Source organism: Sturnira hondurensis, unplaced genomic scaffold, assembly GCF_014824575.4.
Source record: "Sturnira hondurensis isolate 20B ecotype Veracruz unplaced genomic scaffold, ASM1482457v3 Scaffold0022179, whole genome shotgun sequence".
Classification (NCBI taxonomy): domain Eukaryota; kingdom Metazoa; phylum Chordata; class Mammalia; order Chiroptera; family Phyllostomidae; genus Sturnira; species Sturnira hondurensis.
In genome coordinates, this window is record NW_028094810.1 from 887652 (window position 1) to 910943 (window position 23292).

The window sequence follows — 23292 nt, forward strand, 5'->3', positions numbered from 1 at the left end:
ATAGAAATGGGGTGCACGGCCCCTGTGTGCCGAGGGGTCTGTGATCTTTCTTGGTATTGCTGCAGCGTCTCCGCTGAGGGAAAGGAATTGATCACACGGTGCATCTGCATATACACCAGCCGACAGAGGCTTAATTACACCCTTGGTGCACAACGCGGCCTGCAGGAGACCTGGATGGTGCAGTGGCCCGAGGCCTGTGACGGGGCAGCTGCAGCTGGACGATGTGCAGTGAGTGCCGACTCTGGAGCCCAGGAGACGCTGCAGCAGATGTTCTAAGACGAAGCAACAGGATTCCAAAGAGGGATGGGGTGGGTTCTGGAACCAGCTGCTGGGCTCTCAGCTTGCACTGCCTTGCCAAGGACACGTGCTTATTCGCGGGAGGCTTTCTGCAGCCCGGAATCCAGGGGCAGGCACCCAGAACTCAGGGCTGGGGGAGGCAGCTCTCTGTGCCCATGGCCATGGGGATGGCCCCACTGGACCATGTCCTCAGTACTCTGGCCAAAGTTGCAGAGATTAGAAAGAGCAGGATGTGGTGGGAGGTGAAGGGGAACCTGGTCTGGGACCCAAGATAAGTCTGCACTGACCAGGAGCCCGCTGCCTGGCGAATGCCCGTCCTGTGCTAGGATGGGACGCCTGTCCAGTTCCATGGCGGAAGCCAACAACTGCCCCCTCCGGGGTCTTCCCCTCAGGCTTGGTATTAGAGCAGGGGTCTGAGGCTGGGGTGGTGCACTTCTTCACGGAGACAATGGCCTTGCAGAACCCTCTGGAGCAGCTGTGTAAACTCGGTGTGGGAGGAGGTAAGGCGTTCACATCCTCAATCCTTTCCCAAGGGGGTGGACGGAAACAAACAAAACCAGAGCCGCCTCTTGGGGTCTCAGGCACAGAGACAGGTGCTCGGCCCCCAATGCAGCACCTCGCAGACCCACAGGGCACACCCAGCAGGAGCCACTCCCCAGAGTGACTGATGTGCCCAGGGCAGCAGCCCGACGGAGAGCTTAACATCTGCTGTGAGTCAGCATCCTGTGGCCCCCCAACCCTGAGACCCCACACTGCCTGCCAGGGGCTGGACATGCTGCAGCTGGACCAGCTGGCCATTGGTCCTCTCTGCTCTGGACAGCTGAGGCCTGACCCCTGAGGGCAACACACCAGGCCTTGGAGAAGAGCTCTGTGGTCCTCCTGCTTTGTCCTAGGCATGGTGTGGGGCTGGAGCGGACAAAGCTGGGGACATGCCTGACCAGGGGCTCCCAGGGCCTTCAGGGAATGGAAGGCAAATGTGTGTGGCTCTTCTGGGATAACGTTCAGAGCTGCAGGATGGCAGTAAGGTCCTTTGAGGTGCAGCCCAGGCCCTCCCCTGCCCAGGGCTTCTGTGCCACCACCATCCACCACTGCCCACCCAGGCAGCAGGCCCCAGAACTGGGTCTGGACCTAGCCATCTGGCCTGAGGCTGCTGGGAGCCATCTACCCCTGAGCCCTGAGGCCACCACCCCCACCCCTCCCTGCCTAGGTGTCAGGTGCCCTGGCTGGGACAGGATTCAGATCTACCGCCAGACCGAGTCCAGAGAACCGGTCCTCGTCCCAGTGGACCAGGAGACTCGAGCCAAGCCAGCTGTGAATAATCAAGGGTAGCTCGAGGCCACTGGTCACAGGGTCCGTTTGGATTCTTTTCGAATCTGATTTTCCACATGCACTGGTGACCAACTTTCCTTCAGTTATCTTTTTTTTAAGGTAATACAACAACTCGCTTTTCATTAGTGCTTGTCAAAGTCGGCTTCATATTACTCAAACAGAAAGCCGGTCTTATAGCTTGGCGGAATTGGGGGGTCCTCAAAGGCCTTGTTGAGTGTGCAGTCCGGAGTGGGTTCCACGGACTCACTGCAGCAAAAGCAGTGACTAACTAATGCCCTGCTGCCCCAGTGTGGGTCCCGGTCACCTTGGTGGCCATGAAGTCAGAGCAGACCTCATTCCTCCCGAGGCTGGGAGCCACTGGCTGGGAATCCCCAGACAACAGGGGAAGGTCCCGCATAAGGTGGCGCCCTTGCTGCTGGGCGCTCAAGCCTCCGCCTGGAGCTTTCTCCCACTGGCTTGAGACCACAGGGCCATGCGGCCTAATGGGGTGCAGAGTGGGCATAGTACCGATGCCCAGGCTGCTGCAGGGGCACTGGGTAGCCAGGGCTCTGTATCCAACTACCAACTCTGGTAGTTTATAGGTGAACTGTGGTCCATCCAGACAGTGCAATATTGTTCAGCAACGAAAAGGAAAGAGCTCTCAAGCCAGAAGAGGGCAAGAGGAACCTCAAATGCATTTTACTTCACACACGAGTCAGCCCAAAAAGCTCCATCCTGGATGATTCCAGCTGCATAACACTTGGGAAAAGGCGAAACTACGCAGACAGTGAATGAATGGATCAGCGGTCGCCAGGGGCTGGGGAGCAGGGGGAGGATTGTTAGGGCAGTGACGTCACCCTTCATATGATGCTAAATGGTGGTTACATGACATTGAACATCTGTCCAAACCCACAGAAAGTACACCACCCAGAGTGAATGGCAGCCTGACCTGTGAACTCCAGTTAGTAACAAAGTACCAGTGCCGGCTCCTCAGCTGTAACGAATGTATTGGAAGATGTTACTACGGGGACACTGCGGGCGGGGACGGGGGGCCGAGGAAATCATCCACACTGTGCTTAGTTTTCTGTAAAGCTAAAACTGTCCTAAAAATAGTCTGGCGACTAAAAAATAAACAAACAGAAAGCTAAAATACCGGGGCAGTGAAAGCAGGTGAGTAGGGAGGGGCAGGGATGGTTAAAGTACCTTAGGGCTTTAGGGCCATCACAGGGGCAAAGAGGGGGTTAAATTTAGACTTTCTGGTAGTTAACTGAGCACGTACTCACTTGAAAGAAACAGAGTGTATAACTTACTAGTTAGGAGAGAAAAATAATGGAATGAGAAAAACCTCAAAGGAAAGCTAAAAGGGACAAAAAGAAAATAACAAGTGTAGAAATAAAGACACCAGAGAATGCACGTCAGCTGCAGTTTGGAGAGAACCCTGCTCGCGCCGTTATGAGGGCCACACGGGTCAAAAGGACACAGGCTGAAACGAGAAGGTAACAAATCCAGACTCTGCAAATATAAGAATATTATGACTTTTTTTGGCTAACAAATTTGAAAACATATGACATGGACAAATTCCCAGGAAAATGTTTGCTCTAAAGCTGCCTTCAGAAAAAAAAAGGAAACCCTGCATGTCTGACAGCCACCAAAGGCACTAGTCAGTGCCCAGACGCCCGGGAGGCTGGGTGGCTCGCACGGGGTGCTGTCTCTGTCCTCGCGGACGCACGCAGAGAAGGGGCGAGCCCTCCGTGAGCTCGGTGAGCTAGATGGGAGAGCCCGAGCGTGGTCAGGCCCGTGCGAGATGGAAAGTCACAGACAAGTCTCACTCACTGACAACCACGCAAACTCCAAAACACAATGCTAGCATACACGCCCAGTCACATCACCACACACAGCATGATTAACATGTTGGGTTTATACGAGGAAGGTAACATTGGCTCAACATCAGCAGTATTGATGCAACTCACCACCTTAACAGATTGAAGGGGGAGAAAAGTGACCTCACAGGTGGTGGGAAAAAAACATTTGTTAAAGTTAAACATCCATTCATTTTGGGACTAAAAATACCCAAAGCAAGATCACAAAACAAGACTTCCTACTAAAGCAGAAACAGAGGAGAACTTGATAAAGGCAACCACAGAAACCAACCAACTGAACCACCTCTGGTCACATCTCGCTGGGTCAGGGAGCCCTCCTTTGGCGCCAGGCGGCCCCGGTCCTGCTGCCTGTTGCGCCTGCCACCCGCCACGGTGCACAGACCCCGGACACCACAGGGAAAAAACCAGGAGCGGGACTAGAGAAGTCACAAGGGCACCGCCATTGTGGCATGTATTGTGGTTACGCATGATAAAAACAAACAATAAGCAGGACACAGCACTTTAAACCCAGACAGTGTTTTCCCTGGGAACTGACACACTCGTACTCACAGGGGTCTGCGGTGACTCACCTGGAACAGGCTCTGCAGGGCGCCATGCAGGATGCACATCCGCCGTCCCAGGAAGATGAAGAAGGGCACCACGAGCTCCAGGAAGTGGTTGCTAAGTGTCTCAAAGCGATGGACCCACCATGGGGACTGGTGCAGGAAGTAGGCCATGGGGTTGGGCACCGGCTGCGTCTGTGGAATAGGAGGCGGCCTGTGAGCTATGCCCTAAGCCCCACCTCACAGGGGCCCCCGGCTGGCCTGTACTGCCCACTGGCCGGTTTAGAAAGGAGAGGGGGCTTTTGGGGGAAGACAGATCTGGGTCCATCTGGTTAGAAAAGGTATGGGGGAGGCTGGTGCCATGGCCTTTCCTCCAGAAGCTCACCTGCTGCCAAGACACAGATTGCCAGGACAGGGGTGATGGGAGCACGTGTCTAGGTCTTTCTGAGGTGCACATCAGAGGCCCCTCCCCTGCACAGTTTCCTGTAATTCTCACACAGACCCATTCAGGGGCCTCGAAGGTCTTGGTCACACCGGAGCTCAGATGCTGGGGAAGAGCCTGCAGTCAGAGCCCTGAGTGGCATCAGGCACTGGGGGGCCCCGTTCAGAGGACGGGGTGCTGTGGGAGAAACCGTGGGCCTGTCTCAGGCGAATGCTTACACGTGAGTGATGTGTGCCTGAAGGACGAGCGGGCTGGGGAACAGGCCCCGGCCCTGAGTGTGTGCCCTTGGGAATGCATATGTTTGAAGTGGGCAAGCACAGTGCATCCCAGGAGGCCTGAGTGTTGATTCCGCTACGGTGCTGGCCACCCCAGGGCCCAGCTGACAGGCCCTGCACCTTGGACCACAAGGCCCTGTGTGCCCCCAGACCCCATCCGGTAGCTGAGGCTAGGAGCAGGCCATGAAACAGGTCACATGGCCACCAATGCTCAGGTGGGCCGACTGCAGATGCCGTGTGGGACTGGGTACGCCCCTAACCACGAGGCTGGAAACAGGCCTTGACTAGGCTCGCTGCCCTGTCGAGGAGGTCCCAGTGTGACACTCAGCTACTGGTGAAGGGCGTGGGTCTCGCAGTGCACAGGGGCACTCCACGCTGACAGGATACCAGGCACTGGGGCTCCAGGCCCAGGTGGCCCGGCCGTGCCGCCTCTCACATGAGCTGCTCCCCTTCCTGTATGCGGAGGGCATGGTGATTCCGACGGGGGTGGGGGTCTGCTGTGCCCACACCCATCCCTGCCCGGGCAGCCTCCACATGCTCTGGAACACTCACGGGCATCTTTCTCCCTCCTGGGGACTTATGTTCTCTGTGCATGCACACACACACACAGACACAAAGGCTGCTGTGCAGGCAACCATGGCCACTGTCAGGGCAAGGCTGGGCTAGAGACACAAGTGGGTGATTGCTGGTGCGCCAGCACGGCTCCAGTAATATACACACTTGACCTTGTCACACATGGTTTAGATCCCAGAGGAAAAGTGCTTCTTGCAGTAGCCACAGGAGTGCTGGCCCCAGCCCCTTGTGACCTGCTCCCCAGCCAGTTTCTCCCTCACCTGCTCCTTTGCCACGTGGCCCCCTGGCCCCAGTACTGAGCCTGGCTGCAGCCTGGCTCTTACCTCTGCTCTGAGCATGCTTCCTCTCAGATTTGCTGAGGGCCCAAGGAAGTGCCTGTCCTGCTGGTATCCTACTGTGTGATGGGCATAGAGAGGTGACTGCTGACCATGAGGACACACTTGTCGAAGTGCAACGGCCTGGGCACCCTGAACAGTGCGGGCCTTCTCTCTGACACTCAGTGTGAGCGAGCGGCCGTGGTGAGAAGCCCCCAAATGCCAGAGCTCCTGGCTGCCGGGCCGCCCCTCGGCTTGGAATTAGGATGGCAGCCGTGGAAGGGTCGCTGACCCACCTGGGAAGGTGTTTTCCTGTTAACTTTTCACTTCATTTGGACACAGTTCCTGACTAAAGCTACAAGAACAATACAGAAAATCCCTGATGTTCCTGTGTTACCTCCCCTTCCTCCTTTTCCCGCCACAGGGGTGTCTCCCTGAACCATCTGTGAGTCGGCAGGAACACGACACGCGGTGCCCTGAGCACTTTGGGACGGGGGTCCCAGAGGGCGCTCTCTCGTGCACACAGCAGCAGACACAGCCCAGGCCTCTGGCTAGTTGCCGGCTGACACCTTCCACAGGAGAAGTGCCAGGTCGCACACTGCCTTTCGCCCCACGTCTCTCCGGCCCTGAGCACTAGGCACTGACTTTCTGGAGCACACACCTCCAGGACACGCCTCAGTGTGGGTGACAGGCGCCCTTCCTCGGGGCCCAGGGTGTCGACGCGTCTTAGCACAGGCGGCCCCACCTGGATGCCTTGTCCCCTGCAGAGCTGATGTTCTCCCATCGCAGTGCGAGGCCCTGACAATGCCCGTCACGCCCAACCTCCCCGCACCGTACCTTCGATGGTCTGGCTGGAGTCAGTCGTCCCAGGGCCACTGGGACAGTGAGTCCTGGGCTCGTCACCCCGTCTGCATGGCGCTCCTTCTGCTGTAAGGAGAGGCTGTGCCACTTCTCCAGGTATTTACTGTTGCCAGTGTGGACACGCGGGCTATTTTAGTCAGTGGGTTATAATCATGGATCGTGGGTTTTGGTGGTATATACCACTTTCTGAACATTTTCCTAATTTCTGGCACTAAACCTGCTCTAGGGTCACTGGAACCACTGCTTGCCCCGCCCTGGGCACAGCTGTCTTTCTTAGTAACCCCGGTCGTTCGGACTGAGGCTGGACCCACCTGGCCTGGGCATTGCTGTCTCCGGGCTGATCGGCAGGCAGGGCTGGGGACTAGACACATGATGACATCTCACCTGACCCTGCATCCGCACCACGTAGCTCATTAGTCTCTTTGTTCATCTGCATTCTGAGTGGGTGTCTGCAGCTGTGGGGAACACGCAGCAGGCCTCTCCCAGTCTGCCCCAGGGGCTCCCAGCAGCTCTGCTTATTTCCATTTGTGAATGTGGAGGGAGAGCCAGGTGGAGGGGCAGGCCCTTTTCTGGAAGGGGGTACAGGACTGTGGGGGCAGGGAGACGCAGAAGTGGTGGGCAAGCAGGCCTGTCTGGGGCGTTTCTGTTCACAGGCCTCTGCTCTGTGACCACAGGTTCACCACGTGCCAGGTAATGCCTGAGGAGAGCAAAATCCCCACGGTCCTCAAGTTGCAGATATTCTGGTGGTTAACAGCAATTTCATTCAACAACAGAAAGGCATCAAATCAGTTCCAAATGTTTCAGCTTTTTAAAAAAACTAGCGGAGCTGCCCTGTCCAGTATGGCTCAGTTGGTTGGAACATCATCCCATAACTGAAGGATTGTGGGTTTGATTCCCAGTCGGGGCACATACCTAGGTTGTGAGTTTGGTCCCCAGTCTGGGCACGTGGGATCCCCGGTTGGGATGTGTATGGGAGGCAACCAATCATTGCTTCCCTCTCACATCAATGTTTCTCTCTCCCTTCCTCTCTCTCTAAAAAGCAATGAAAAAAATGTCCTCAGGTGAGGATAAAAAAATGTATAAGTAAAGAAAAACAGCAGAACTTTCTGGAGGCAGTATGTGTGCATGTGTGTATACAAGTGTGCATACAAGTGTGTGGGTGTGCAAGCCCATCCCCATGGTGCCTGTGGCCCCTGGACAGAAATGTGCGCCAGGTGCTCAGCACCAGGCTGGGGCCGTGTCAAGGGGGCCAGAGCGACCACCAGGGAGAGGAGGCCCTCTCCTGGCACACAGGCGTGTTCGCTGCTGGCGGCGCCAGGAAGGATGTCAGACAGACAGATGGTGACGGGACAACCACTCCTCGTCTCCCCCAAGTCAGGACGAGCCCCTAGTCACATTTCAGGGCCCAGTTTCAGAAAGGGGTACGTTCTTGGTGGTACATGCAGGTAGGGTGGCAGGCTGCTCGGCCCTGTTTTTGGCTGAGGGACAGCAGGCCCTGTGTACTTCACTTCTTTGTTGGTAAAAGGCCCTGCTCTCTCCTATAGTCCCAGCTAGCCAAAAAAAAAGCAAGTTTTGACCAGATGGCCATGTCCTCTCCACGGCGAGGGGAGGCTGAAGCGGGAGCCCCACGTCCACTCCAGCTGCCCCTTGGGCTCCTGGCACCAACACAGCCTCTTCGGCCCACAGCCCCCAGACACCTGGAGAAGGGGGAGGCCCAGGGCCTCTGTGCCCCTGACCCCACACCATAGCAAAGGCAGGCGCTACTAAAGCAGGCTGATGGCATGACAATGCATTCACAGCTACGTTAGTATCACTGCTGGCTCCAGGCCATGCTGGCCCTCACCAGCTTGTCTGGGCGGAGTGGACACCCCGAGTCCCACCATGGGGATGTGGCCAGCCCAGGTCTCAGGCAGCACAGAGGACCTTGGGTCTGAGGACCTTCTCTTCTCAACCCTCAGGCCCCTTGTTGAAAAGTGTACCATGTTCCTAGGCTAGAGAAACTGAATTTTATAAATCCAGCTCAGGACTGGCCAGAGAGCAGGCACCCCCCACCAAAGAGCCGTGGGCTTTGCTGGCTTGGGGACGGGGGCCACACAACAAGGATGGGGGTACCTAGGGCTGCGCAGCCCCAGCTGCCAGCCAGCAGGGAAACAAAGACATCGTGCAGAGATGTCCCTGCCAGTCCTGCTGGCCTCCCTAGTCCTGGAGACACCTGGGGGACAGCCGTGGACAGGCTGAAATCTGTGTACCATCCAACTCTGTGCTTGGCCCAGGGGTGGTGGCTGGCTGTGCACAGGGCTTGAGGTCTTTGCTCTGCTCAGCTCCCCAACCCAGCACCAGGCGTGGCTGATATTCGGGTGAGCTGGAAGGCGAAGGTCCTCTCCTAGAGGTGGCAGGCACACAGGCAGGGCTCCCTGGCCGGCACCTGCTCGGGGAAAAGTGAGCACAGTGCATGTCCCCTGGACCCCTGGACACAGTGTCCACGTTCACTGTCACCTGGCTCTGACTGCCCGGGGCGGACCAACAAGCACAGAGGCTCTGCACCAGCTGTGCAGAGAGGTCTGGAGGCCTCATCTGGAAAGCCCTGAGGAGAGGGCCCATGTCGGGGTGGCCTCACCCTCTGTTCCCAGCCAGTGACAGGGTGCTGCCTTGAGAACAAATAAGAGAAGCATCTGTAAGGAAAACAAGCCAATGACACGGGGAAGAACGTGTTTCTACATGACTCTGGAGCAGCTCCATCTGCGCATGCTGAAGCACCGCCCCCCTCCAGGAGGCAGGGGCCTCTGAGTCCTGCGGGGGGTCCTCATGGAGCCCACGTGGCAGGCAGGCCCAGGTGCGCCCCCGTGCTGGGCAACCCTGCTACTTGTAGGGCATGTATGAAAAGGAGAAAGACTGTAAACGGAGTTTGTTTCTACTCGCTCGGAGCTGGGGAAGGAAGCCAGCCCCTTTACTGGGTGATGCTGGGGGGAGGCGTCTGCACGTCGCAGTTTTGGGAGGGAACAGTAGCAGAGAAGTGGGGTGCTGGCTGCAGAGGTCAGTCTAACGACTTCCCTAAGAGTTTCCAAAAGAAACAAACGGACTGAGTCCAAGAAGAGGAAATTGCTGAGCGGCACCCACAAACAGAGCCCGACGCAGGCGAAGCACTGCTGCCTGCTCCCGCAGCCACCGCGGCCACCTCCTGACAGTGCTCCTGAGGCTCAACGGCCCATTTCCACTGAGGCTCAAGGGCCCATCCTGTCACTCAGGAGCAGGGCCTCCCTGTCAGGGCTTTGGCATTTTTCGTTCCTGAGCATAAATGCATGTTTCCGTGGTTGGTGCTGACTTCTAGGAAGCACATCACAGGGACGGGATGTTCCCCAGGACATATGAGTCATTTTGCATCCTCATGGAAGCCCCGACGAGATGAGGCTCCTCAGGACAGGCAGGGCCAGGAACTTGGATGCTGGCTAAGGGGCACATCAGGTTTGAAAAGGGAAAGGACCCAACCCACATTTAAAGAGCTGAGCCAGCTGCTGCGAATTCGTGTTACTTCCGATTTGTGTGACGCTTCTTGACTGCCCCAGGTGAGGTGTTGTGAAGGACAACACACGCAATGGAGGCACCAGGCCGGTGATGCGTGTGTGCAGCGGGGGTAGCTGGAAGGCCGGTCACTCCCCACTCCCAGGGAGATGCGGAGCCGATTCTGCAGGTGGGAGCCCCACGGTAGGTTCTGTGCCCTCAGCTCACGTGGGGCTTCACTGTACCACATAAACGAGGACAAATATGGTGACTGTGACATTAATGGTCCCTGATAACACGAACTCCCTGAAATGAAGAATCTATCTTTTGAGGGCCCTGTTCCCTGGGGCGCACCACATCTCAGCTTCTCCTGTGGATTTACGACCTGCCAGGAGAGGGTGTGTGCCGGGTGGGGCCTGCTCTTCATGCTGATCCCTAAAAACACTGAACCCACCAGGAGGGTGTCGAGGCCTCCCTTCTCCTGCAGACCAGGACGGTTTTATTTCTGCTTGCACTGAGCTGGAAAAAACCCCATGTTGTAAAATCTGGCTGTAAACCGTGGAAGCGGTGACTAGAGCATCGCACCCCATAAAGCACAGGGGGAGTGGCTGGCTGCCTGCGACGGCTGCGGGGCCACGAGCGCTACGTGGCCGAGTGCCCGGAGCACGGCCCAGCCCAGATGTGGCAGCCCAGACATGCGGTGTTCCACAAGAGGTCCCCTAAAAAGAGACAGTTTTAAATAAGGAAAACATGACGAACATACAAAGAGCGATGAAAACTGTTTAGGGATGTAGAAGGTAACAGATCTTCAGGGAGCAGTGTCACTTCCTGGGGGGCACACAAGCACTCTCCTCTGACGCCCCCTCCTACCCTGCAGCAAAAAGCCCAAGAACAGAAGTGGTTTTCCAGCCAGTGTCTCAGGAACTATGGGTTTTGTGTGGGGCTTTAGTGAGAAAGGGAGCACATGTGACTTTGCCTGAAGCGTTCAACTCTCAGGTCCCAGTCGCCCCATCTAACAGGAAACCCTGGGGTGCGACAGCCCCAGCCCCGCTGGTCCAGGGCTCCTGTTCTTTGCGGAGCCGGGAGAGGAGGTTTTGGGGTGGGGAACCTCTCCCTACGCCAGAGGGACTGACACGTGTCCTAAGGACACACAGGTGCCCACGGGGAAACACCATCCACCCATCAAGTGAGAGTCTTAGGGTAGAACAGTAAGGCTGACTGTGGGTTCTCACACACAGCTGGGGGCCCCCGACGGGCAGGGCCCGATGCTGCAGCCAAAGGCTCCTCCCCATGAGACCACAGCCGATGTGGGGGTGTCTTCATGGTGTTCACTTTGTGAACACGAACCGCCATGGCTACTCCCCACCTCCCACCACGTGACTGGGAATGGAAAGAAGAAAAGCGAGTTACAAAGGTGGGGCTCACCCACAGCCCACACAGGCCCAGGACGAGTGAAGCACCGCAGGGGATGGCTGGCCACGCGCTGTCGGGACCACTTGCTGTGGTGGCCCGTGAGGGCTGCCATCCACGTGCCCCGTGCACATGGCCTGCCTCTCTTGGGTGGCCTGGGTCCCAGCGAGGTGGCAGCGGAGCAGCGCCCCTAACGCACTCGACTAAACCCGTTCAGCTAGCATTCTGCATCTGCCAGAAACCTCTTTCCAAACCAAAGGGGAAGGAGAGGCTGTTTCCGACAGAAGAGCCAGAAGGGTTCCTTTACACTGGAGGATGCCGTCGGGTGAGAGACCCGGGTCTGCACCCGGGGCACAGAAGCCCGGGAGCGGTGAGCGTGCGGGCGGACGTGCACGACTATCTTCCCAGTTTCATGGGGTGTCTTTGAAGGGCGATTTGACTGTTTGCACAGAATGATGAAGGAGCACATGGCCTGTGCACAGCAAGCGCAGGACAGCGCCAGCACAGGGCCCGCGGGGAGGCGGGGTGTCGCTGTCCAGTCCTGGACCGTTTATGGAGTAAGTAGACGTGTCACTTGGAGGCGAGCTGTGATGAATTAAAGATTCGTCCTGCAAACACTAAAACAACCACAAAAGTAACGCAACTAAGAGTTCTAGCTAATAAGCCAAAAAGAGAAATAAAAAGGAATCATAAAAAACATTCAACTAATTCAAAAGAAGCAGAAAAAGATGAAAAATAAAGACAGAAACTTAACCTATCAAAGATTACATTCAATGCCAATAATCTAAATACACAATTAAAAGGCTGAATTTGTCAGACTGAATAAAAAACAAGACCCAAGTACGTGCTGCCCATGGGAGACACACTTCAAATATGAAGACACATGGAGGTTAAAAGTTAAAGCTTGGAAAAATGCATACCAGGAAAACACCAGTCAAAAGAAACCCACAGTTAATATACTAACATCAGACAAAGAAACTTCAGAGCGAACGCTAGCAGGAATAAAAGGTCACTCCACAACGCTGGAGAGAAGCTGTTTCATCGGCGGGTCACATGCTCAGACACCTGGGCACCTGTAACGGAACTTCAAAACACACATGCAATCGCAAGGAGACAGACAAACCCGCAGTCCCAGTCAGAGGTGTTACCCCCCTCTCGGCACCTGATGTCGCGAACGGACAGAAAGCTAAGTAGGGACACAGAAGACTTGAAACGCACCCCTGACCTACTGGGATTATGAACATTATGGAACACAGCACACACACACCTTGTTAGGCTCAGACAGGACATTCACTAAGACCATATTCTGGGCCACAAAACAAGTCTGAATAAATTTGAAAAGATTTCAATCACATACTGCATATTATCTGACAATAAAGGAATTAAATTAGACACCAGTAACAGAAAGATGGCTGGAAAATTCTCACACTGGAAACTCAGTTGCACACTCGCTGTAGAGTTTACTTTCCAATGTGTGGTATATCACCTAATTCACACGACACCCCTGGAGTTGTCATCATTTTAAAGTTGGGAAAACAGAATTTTAACAGTTAGATAACTTTCTCAGGATCAGACAGGCCTGAAGTGTGCTGAGACCTGTGCTGAGAGGGCAGGGAGCACAGGTCTGCATAAAGACATTGAACCTGGGTTCAAGTTCGGACGCTACCATTCTGGAGCTCTCCCCTGTAACAGATGGACACTGCTGACCCTGAGGCTGCACCCTCACCTGTCGCGGTCTTGGCCTTGGTCTGGTGGGGCTAGTCCTTCTGGGTGACCCCAGGGCATGGGCCCCACTAAAGCCACGCTGTGGTCAGCCACTGACATTCCCTAGGCCCAGCACCAACCCCCTCTCCAGTCCCCAGCACATACATAAAACACTCTCTTCTCACAAAATCAATAAAACTGCCAGTGGACAAAGCTAGTATGCCGCAATTCCCAACCTACTGGAGGTAACTCGGTCACAGTTTCTACCAAGTTAACATGTACAGCTTTCACGGGAATGTCAACCTTGAATCCAATTATTTCCAGACCAGTAAACCCCTGTATCTAAGAGTGCTTGGTGACCCCTATCCAATTATGGTACAAAACAGCTGGTAGCCTGGGTCCCCGGGTGGCAATTAAAAGTAGGATCTGCTGGCCCGAGACACAAAGAGAAGCCACCCGCACTGGGGGTGGGTCTGGAATGGGAGGAAGAGGGCCCTGCCACGCTTGTGCACGGGGTTGGCAAGGCAGCCAACTGTGCCTGTGCACAGCTGTGCCCAGGGCCCAGGCACCGTGAAACACACTGGCTACAGGTGGCCGGGCCACACCAGTGTTCGCAGGTGGATTACTGCAGTTCACCCAGAGGCTTAGCCAGCATTTAGTGAGCAGACTTCCTTGACAGCTCCCATTACCAGGAGGGCAACTGGCTGTTGGGGAGGTGGGGAGGGCCCTGGAAAGGGGCGGGAGGCTTCCACTGGCACTGCTGTCCTGGGCAGCAGGGCACGTCCATGGGGCTCAGCCCAACCTGGATGCGCCCAGGAGCACCTTGGTGCAGCTGCCGAGGTCCCTGGCACCTGGACCCTGGGGTCGGTGTGCTGACAATGACCACAGCCTGCAGAGGGATGAACAGTGTCCAGGAACAGGTGGCCACAGTACCCCTGTTGTGAGTTGAGACACTGGAACGAGGGACCGTTTTCCACCCTGACATGTGGAGATGTGTCCTAGATAGGCAGTGGCCTTCCTGACCCCAAGAGAAAAAGAAAAAGCTTCTCCTAGGAATGACAGCGGGAGCTGCCTTCACACTCATGCCACGAGAGAGCACAGTGATGGGAAGCGTGTCCCGAGCACCTTGGACGTGCTCGGCTGACCCTGAGGGGAGCACATGGCAGCGCCTTGCATGGACCGCCTCATGTGCCTCTGGGGGGTGGTGGGCAGAGAGCACACCTAGTGACAGGCTCCTGTCGAGTTGCACAGGAAGGTTCTGCTCCAACAGCAAGGCCCTGTGGTGAATCCTGGAGGTGCCCTGTGAGTCAGCCGCTCCTACCGTGGGCTTGAAACTCTAGCTTAAAACCTCCACCAACACAACACAAAGGCCTCTTTTATGTGCTGTGAGGCTGTGGGACTTTACAAATAATAGGAGTGGAAAGTGATTTATATCCAGGATTAAAGGTCAGCTCTGCATGCCGGACTCTGGAGTACGACAACAGTGTAAACTTGTTTGAACTCATTCATGCACCCCTGGGGGTAGGGGAGAATTAGAGAAAAGCCGTTCAGGCATGGAGTGGCTCCAGAGGGGCTCCAGGCAGGACCCGCCGTGGGCAGAGGAACCCAGCGAGCCCAGGACACCTCTGACACTTAGCAACCAAAACACACAGTCTTTTTAACAGTGAGTCACTGACTTGTGCAGTGACGGCTGTTTTATGTGAGTGATGTGTCTGACACAAAGCAATTTAAGGAATAAATTTGTGTAATCAAAGTACACCAAAGTTAAAAAGTCCACATTTGATTCATCTGTGTTGTGGACACTGAGAAAGAAGATACCTACTAAGAAGGGCTCCTGGTGGCTCACTGGGCTCAAATAAAAGCAAAACAAAACAAAAGAGCCTAGCAGCCTTTCTACACAGGGGCCTCTCACACAAATTGCACTTCAGGGAGCCGCAGGCACGGAACTGCCTGCCTGCCCCAGGTTTCTGCCCTCTGAGCCAGCCCTTGTAAAGGAGTCCCGGGAATCCTATTTCAGCCAATAGGACTGAGCCTTTCCCAATCCAACTGGAGATGCATAGCTCTGACCAACCAGAGCAGCTCTTCTGGACCAATCAAACTTAGAAGACTTGGAGTCCTCATTTGCATGAGGACAGACCAATTAGGGATCCGGGTGGGGACTTCCATCCATAGAAGCCAGCTCCCCTGGGGGGCGTGTCTAGGAACACACTTTCCCGTTCCACCCAAGACTGAAGACTGCATTTCCCTGGCTGAGCTGAAATCAGAGCTGTCTCGGCAGAGCAGAGTAGACCAGTACAGGCCAGAGCAGAGGGGAGCAGTCAGTAGCAGAGCTATCTAGTCGAAGACGAGGAGCCCGGCCCCAGGGCTGCGTCACAGCCATGCTGTGTTCATAGCTATGATGTACCACACTCAACTGTTTCCTTCTTCAGCACATCCCGAACTGTGGATTCCTGCTGGTGTTGAACAGGCAGCAATGGCTGCAGGTTGACAGTATAGAGTGGTCCACAAAGAAACACCAGTTTGCCATTAAGAGGGTGTTCTTAGTGTTCTAAGTGGAACACTGCATATTTTAAAGGTAACTGGACAAAACATAAAACTGCTATGAGGTAAGCTATATTCATTTCCCTCCCTTTCCTTTATGTCTGACAGCTGAGGCGTGCCTGTGGGCATTTCTTGTGGGTGTTCACTGAGCGTGGGAGCAGAGCAGGCTGATTTTCAGACAGAGGCTTTCAGAGCATTTTTCTGCCTTGAATGTGTAGGGACACTGGCTTTGTGTGGCTGCAGGTCCCACTGTCGTCAAATCTGCAGAACTGCGCTTGATGGTGGAGCATTACGCAGAGGCCACCTGCCCTTTCTTTTGCTGTGAATGACGATCTGTGTTCGAAAGACACTTGCTCAGTGTTTCTCTGACTTGATTGACTGAGCTCACCACCAACCACCTCTTAGTTGCGAGTAGATGGAAAGGCAAGCGGCTGCGTGGGTGCATGGGCCCTTCAGGCTGAGGCCAACTGGCAGAGCCGGCCTCTCCTACCCAACGGTGTGTGGGCTCCTGGACCTGTGCGGTGAATCGCAATGGCAATGCTGCTCATCTCGCTCTCTGTGCTGCTAAAGACATCACGGAGGAGTGTCAGCAGGCTCCTACCATGTGCTCTAGGTCTCCAAACACAACGGGCAGGGACAGTATATCTCCGACCTGATGCCTTGTCCAAATGGTGAGGATGCAGAAAGACAGCACGAGGGCCTCAGGCCTCACACAGCAACCACGTCACGAGGACGTGGGCTGCGTTCAAGTGACAGGAGGGTGGGCTGACGCCAGTTCCACCAGCGCTCCACCCACGGCTGGGTCTGGGTGAGTGGGGCTCAGCTGCCATTGCCTCGCAGGGTGAGGATGCTTGGGAGAACTCACACAACCTCGACCACCAGATGTGCCAGGGCTCAGCTCTGTGATCTCCTGATGTCCTAGGCTTTCACCAGGCCTGGCCATGGTAACCCCATGCAAAAGGGCATCCCCAGTAACAGCCAAGTTCAAGGTGAATCAGAGGCAATAATGAGAGGGAAGAGGAGCCTGAGCTCTTGTCTCACTGGGAGCCTCTCCCTGCGGCCCAGGATGTTCCCAACACCCCCACCAGCCTGGCCACCTCCCACAGTGGGTCCCTCTCATGAGGCCTCCACCAGCGAAGCCATGCCAGTGAATGAGGCACCCTCTATTTTCACACAGGCTCCACCATTACCTGGAGGCTCCACTGCCGCTGGCCATGGACTAGGAGTCCAAGTCACAGAGGACAGGCCATGAGGTCCACCCATCCTTGCCCCAGGGGTACAGACCACTTCAAAGGGATGAATCGAATAGTTTGCAGTCAGCAAACAGCATGGCCTGGCCCCTAAGGAGACAGCAGTCAGTGCCCTCACTCCAAACCAGCTTATGAAGTGGGTATTGAAACAAGACCCCGCTGAGGAAAGGCCCTGCTGAGGAAAGGCTTCTGCGGCTACAGCGCATTAGGAGGTTGGGTCCCTTTGAAGGGCCTGACTCGGAAGCTGCGGCCCACACTCTCTGTGACAGCAGCACTGAGCACGCAGGGCCTCGAGCGCCACTCCATTCGGCCTGGACCCAACGCAAGTGGCAGCCATCACGTTCCCAGTGCTCAACGAGCCATGGCTTGGCCTGTCCTAGAACGTCGATTTTGAGTGGTCTGAGCTCACATACACCAATGTCACGGTCTGCAGGCTGTCCCCAAGACTTGGTTCACAAACCAGAGCTATGGTAGCCACATTCCACGGCCTGCCCAGTCCCAGGCAAGCCTGTGGGGAAGAAAAGCTCTGTCTCGGTGTGTGCCAACTCCATTCCTTCCTATGGACACTCACCCAGCCCTGTCCTCTGCTGCCCTAGGCCCCTTCCAGTGTCCTAATACAGAAGTCCTGAAGCTGCCTCCACCTTGGCCAGAGGGCCGCATGCGCAGAGAGCATGGGTATTTGCACCCTGGGGACTGACAGGCGCAGCCTGTTCGCCAGGCTCTGATGCCCTTCAAGGGGTCAAGGGGACACACACGGTCTCTACACTTTGGGTCAGTGTTGACAGGGTGGCTGAGGGTGCTAGCAGGCAGGCCCGGGACAGAGAAAGGGCCCTTGGCCCAGACCACGGGGACCCACTCTCCTGCCCAGCCGGAACATTTCCTCTCAGGCACTTTTTGAAAGGTCAGCTCCAGGACCGGGGCTGGGCCACACTCGTCCTGGGGTAGGAGGAGAGGCCACTCTGAGGCACACTAGGTGAGATGTGGGGTGATCTCCACACCCTGAAATAAAGTCTCATCTCCTAAATGCAGCACATAGCGGGCACCTCCATCCCGGGCTGCTTAACAGATGACACAACCTGGGACAACACAGTCACAGCAGGAAGCGGGAGGTACCCCGGACTCAGGCAACATCCAGGACTGAACCCACTTGGGACTGAGAGCAGCAGAAGGCATAAGATTGTCTGCAAGCCGTCTTTCAGAGAAGAGCAGATAAAAACCACTTTCCTGTATTTGGGCCATAAGCAACGAGCAGGGAACATGAGAAAACATTCTGTCTGATGGGCGGGGGCTCTAGACACTTCAAGGTTTTCGCTGCCAACAAGAGAGACATGAGCCCAGTGTGAGAATGGACACCTGACAGGCATGTACTCTGTACTCGATGAGCCAACACTACTGAGAAGATGAATGACATTTCAATGCCAAGTGCCCTCAAATTAATTCCTAAGGAAAAATGACCCTAGCCTCCCATGTGGAGGCCAGCAGTCAGCCGAGACAGGAGTGTCTAGAGGGGCTGCACCAGGGCCTGGGCCCTGTGGTGGGTGTAGTGTGTCCAAAACTCCGGGGTCAAGGTGGGGAGGGGCCTGGGGGTCTGAACACAGTATGACTAGGGCCTGTCCTCCAAGAAGCTGAGACATGCCTGTACCCACATTCACGGAGGCTGGAGGCTGGGCATAGGGCCAAAAGGGCTAGCTCAGACTCCAGGAGGGAGGGGGCCTGGCCTGGCGTCCAAGGTCTGCGGGACTGGGGACAGCAGTAGAGGGATGCGGCGCCCACACCCAGGTGACCCGCACCCACAACCATGGTGGCCAAAAGGCCCCATGCTATCGGCCTCAGCTAGCGGGACACTGCCTCTTAGAAAAAGGAGGCAGGAAGGAGTGTCCAGTGGGCTGAAATCTGTGTCAACATATCATCGTTCCTCACCTCGTAGTGGAAGTCCATGCAGGTGAGGTCTCGCCAGCACCGGTCCCCCCGGACCTTGATCAGACCCTGCCAAGGCAAGGAGAAGAAGCAACGTGAACCAAATCCCCAGAACGGCAAGGATCCCTGGGGACAGGAGAACTGCTACTGGGGGAGAAACTAAGCTAAAAGGAACTCTAAGGGGGCAACAAATTTTATCTTATACCCAAAGTGACGTAAAGGATAAGATTTAAAGAAAGCTTCACAAAGGCTGTAATGATGAGAAGCCAGCAAATGCTATAGAGAGAGAGGACGCCAGTGTTCTGTTGCAGCCGGTTCCTCCTGTGCTTTCTTTATGACTCGGTTTGCAGACTGTGAGCATCAGCAGTGTCAGGGAAGCAACTGGAAGGCTTTAAAAATGGACAAGTTTGCAAAGCTACATACACCCAACCTTAGTCACATTTCTACAGACAGACGCCAAGGAGGATGTCAAAGGGACAATGTGGCAATTGCTGTGATGACACACTATTCAGTAGCTCAGGTGGGCTGGACCAATACGTCCACCCAGCTCCCCAAAGGGTCACTACTACTTCATGGCCCCCGGGACCCCTGGTGCTCAGGCCCGGGAGTTCCTCCAGGTGGCTACTTTGCTGCCTGGTCCACCGGGAGAGTGGCTGCCGGGAGAAGGGACTCTGCTAACAGCCTGTGGGCGAGCTTCGGGGTGCCGGCCAGCCACCCCAGCACCATCAGCTCCCCTGCACCCTGCGCAGCTTCCAGGACGCCATGCAACGTGCACATCACAGCCGGCCTGCAGTGCGGGGAGGGCAGTCAGCTCACACGCCCGCCCCTTCCCCACTAACAATCCTCTTTCTCTCCACACGATTCCTTCCTAAGTCAGAAACCAACTGTTCTTCTACCAGGAATAGAAACATTGCTTGAGATACAGAGATTCAGTTCCAATTTTGGTCTCTTATGTAATAGCTGGATTAGAAAGTGAGAAAGAAACTGTGCTGATAAAGACACAACCCTGGAATGCAACTCAGCTTTCTCCTGTGATGGTGGCTTCTGCAGCTGTGACTGCCTCAGTTTCACCCTCCCTCCCTCCCTCCCTCCCTCCATGCATCCACGTGCCACCCAGGCTGCCCAGGACAGTATTCCGCACTAAAGTCGACTGACCCTAAACATGAACCACGTCTGTGAAACACCCTCGCTGCGGCGCCGAGATCAGTGCTTGACTGCACAACTGGGGGCAGTGGACGAGACCGGCTGGTGCAGAGAACTGACCTTCACACATGGGAAAACTCTGGGGCAGCTGAGGACTCTGAGCCAGAGACCAGAGTGTGAGCCAATGGGTCCTCTGGTGGCCACGCGCCCAGCAAGGCAGAATGACGGTTTGGGAGGTGGGACATATCTGATTCTGGACACGTCTAAAACATGGAGGATGGAGGACAGGCAGAGGGACTGGAGCTGGTGTGGGTGGAGAGCAGTCCAGACCCCTGGCCTGGGCCCCTGGTGGGTGGTTGGACTCAGGGACCCCCAGAGGGCTAGGGAGGAGAAACGTGGAGGGGCTTGTGGGGGCCACATGGGCCTCACACCTCAGTGGGGCTGAACCCACCTGGCCTTCAGCTGCACCTGCTGCCGCCAACGTCACGGAGCCGTGGTGCCAACGTGACGCTGTGCTCCAAGAATAAAGATGAATGAACCACTTTGCAAAGCAGAGAGTCACATCTTTTTGGAAACTGGGTTTGCTTACGTCACAAAGTGCCAGAGACAACCTCCAGTCTGAATTTGGCCATGTACAGTCACGTCTGCGTGCAAACGGAGCTTTGGAAAGTCAAAAGTGCCAATGACCCAGACCTCAGCCAGCCCGCCCTGCGTGTGGCAGAGTTGCTGGTTTCCGATGAAAACCCCTCGTTTCCGATGATGCCCCTCGTTCTGCAGACAACCTTGGCCACGAGGTCACGCAAGGCTCCCTCGTGAGCACAGCTCCACTCCCTGCATCCCCTCAGAATCTGAGAACGGTACTCTTTGGAGATTCAACCCAGGCGAAGAAGAAAAAAAACAAAATAATTAAAATGTCATTCAAACTCTAAGCTGATATAAGACACTTAAAAATCCGAGACATTCTTTCAGGAGCGGAGGATAATTATATTCCTCCCCATCTACTGATTTCTCCCTACAATGCAGATGTCAGATTTTCCACAGAATTTTTTTCTTCCAGAGTAAGTGTCAAAGGAACAAAGCCTTCTTTGAGACTTTTTTCAGCCCAAAATTAATTCTGAAAGAAAAAAAACCCCGGCACAGATAAGTCACTAAAATGCAGACCCAAAAAGAGCTGAGTGACCCACAGCTGTCCATACAACCCCTGCTCTCCGCCTGGGACTGGGAACACCAGGATGCTGGAACTTTCCACGGCGGCAGAGGCCTTACAGGCAGTGGGTGGGAGGTGGGAGCATAAAGGCAGGAGTCTGAGGGTTGCAGATGGGCTCCTCTCTGAAGCTCGGGGTGTGAGAACACTCATCTTAAAAACTCCCATTCAGAAATGGGAAATTCCAAGGCCTCACACCACAGAACATCCAATTCTGTAAGGTTGCACGAGACCCCTCACACCTGATGGGGGCGCAGGGGGCACTACCAAGCCTGCAGAAAGGCCTGGAGCAACAGCACAGGGAAGCAGCCCCCTTTCGTCACGAGCACCTGCGCACCACGGGCAGCTCTGCCCGCAGAGTCTTGGTTTGAACATACACCTGTTCTATCACCGCCGGGGTCCCTGCTTACTCCTTTTCCACAGAGGAGACGCCTTGTGGACCCTGGAGCCCTGAGCCTAATGAGCAGCTCACAAGCGTAGAGGGACAGGTCATTGCTCCCATAAGCAGGAGCGGTGTCTGGTATGCTTCTCAAGGGTGATGGGAAGGCTGTGCCAGTGGGGGCAAAGACACCCTGGATTCTGCCCTGACCCAAGTAGCATGCTGCTTCTCTCTGTGGGGGCTGAGCTGGGCCCACAGGGCCCCATGTTCACCTTTAATAGGTGAGGGTAGTACCCTGCATGCTCTGTGAGGGGGACCCCATGTCTCAGGGCATGTGGTGACTGCTGCATTTGACTGCTACTGCTTAGTGTGCCGTATGTTATGTTATATTATGTTAGCAATCACAGTGACTGACCTGTCTCTGTATCTGAAGGGCCCCCGCCAACTCAGTGTCACCACCTGGCCCCACTTCTTACTCTCTGGCATCAGTTTGGTGGTGTCGGTGCAATAAGATAAAACACCCACGACGGCAAGGGTACGTGCATGCAGTTAAGAACCAACCAGCCAGACATCGCTCTGACTGCAACGTGTGGTGGTCAGGGAGTCATACTTCATGTTTTATTCTGCCTTCTCTCAAATCCTGGAGCCCCTCTGAAAATTGCCTTCGTGACACCTGCTTGTGACAGACAGACTGTGAAGCAGAGCTGCATGGAGTGGGTGGAAGGAATTGTTGCAGGCCCTTGGAAGCGCTTAGGACTGGGCAACTTTCTAGACCACCAGAAGCTGAGCGGCTGCCTTCCTCCTGAAGGTGGTCCTGAGACAAGTGGCTGGAAATGGAGACACAAGACGGTGCCGAGGAGCTAAGCCTGGAGCCTGTGGGGGTGGGGGTGGGGGCCGGTGCTGCAGCTGGGGGCCATAGGTCAGAACGCTGCAGACATCACTTCCCAGAAATTCCCGTGCTGCCCCCAGGCTGGAGTCCGAGGTCTGGTCTCCCGAGTGCTCCCGCAGGAAGGAAGAAAGCGCCTTTCTTCAGCTCTGCCCACACTAATGCAATAAAACAAATTGAGATAATTGCTTTCCCTGGGGAGTGGGGATCCCAGGACGGCTCAGGCTGGCCAAGGAAATAACAATGACATCCGCTTGATTTGGGTCTTCATGGGGCATGTTGCATTCTGACACTTACTTCATGACATGTAATACAATTTTACTGGAGGTAATATGACTCCAAGAAAGAGCTCCTGATTTCAAACTTAGTTTTTCTTTAGTGACTTAGCTCCTTATTTTCTTCACTAAACCTTCAGTGCCCCCTGTGTCTGGAGCATCTCTGGGACACACACAGCGGGGCAATCGAATGAGCCAAGAGCTGAAGATCACTCTGGGTCACCGGTTCCAATCAGCCCCCGGCCTCCATGGGGAAGAGCAGAAATCCAAGTGCCGACTCGTTGAGCTTCTGGGTCAAAGCGCCATCTCAGCTGGAAAACTTCCTTCTCATCAGATAGATGCTGGAACCTCAGGGTGGGAGATGTGCAACTGACGGCCAGCCTGAGATCCAGGTGGGGCTTGGACACTGGAGCAGCAAGCAGCTACGGCCCCAAGCAGACACGGGTGAGCACGCACTCACTGCCACTCTGCCAGAAGGGATCAGAGCCTCCCCTAGTCCCAGCAAACACCTGTACAAGGTTGTCTCCTGACTGCGTCCCAAACATGACCCCTGTCAAAGAGAATGTCAGCGGCCTGTGCAACTGCCCTTCTCT

General features: G+C 55.4%; 1 protein-coding gene across 4 annotated transcripts in view; it reads right to left on the minus strand.

Annotated features, from left to right (window-relative positions):
* Positions 1 to 23292, minus strand: part of LMF1 (lipase maturation factor 1) — a 110100-nt gene that overhangs the window by 13881 nt on the left and 72927 nt on the right. For 3 of the 4 annotated variants that reach the window (XM_037034547.1, XM_037034546.1, XM_037034549.1), the window contains 2 exons: positions 18816 to 18881; positions 4055 to 4222 (listed from right to left, as the gene is read on the minus strand). In XM_037034547.1, the coding sequence (XP_036890442.1) occupies positions 4055 to 4222; positions 18816 to 18881 (234 nt within the window). The remainder of the gene's footprint in view (positions 1 to 4054; positions 4223 to 18815; positions 18882 to 23292) is intronic. The other variant, XM_037034548.1, reaches the window with a different exon arrangement.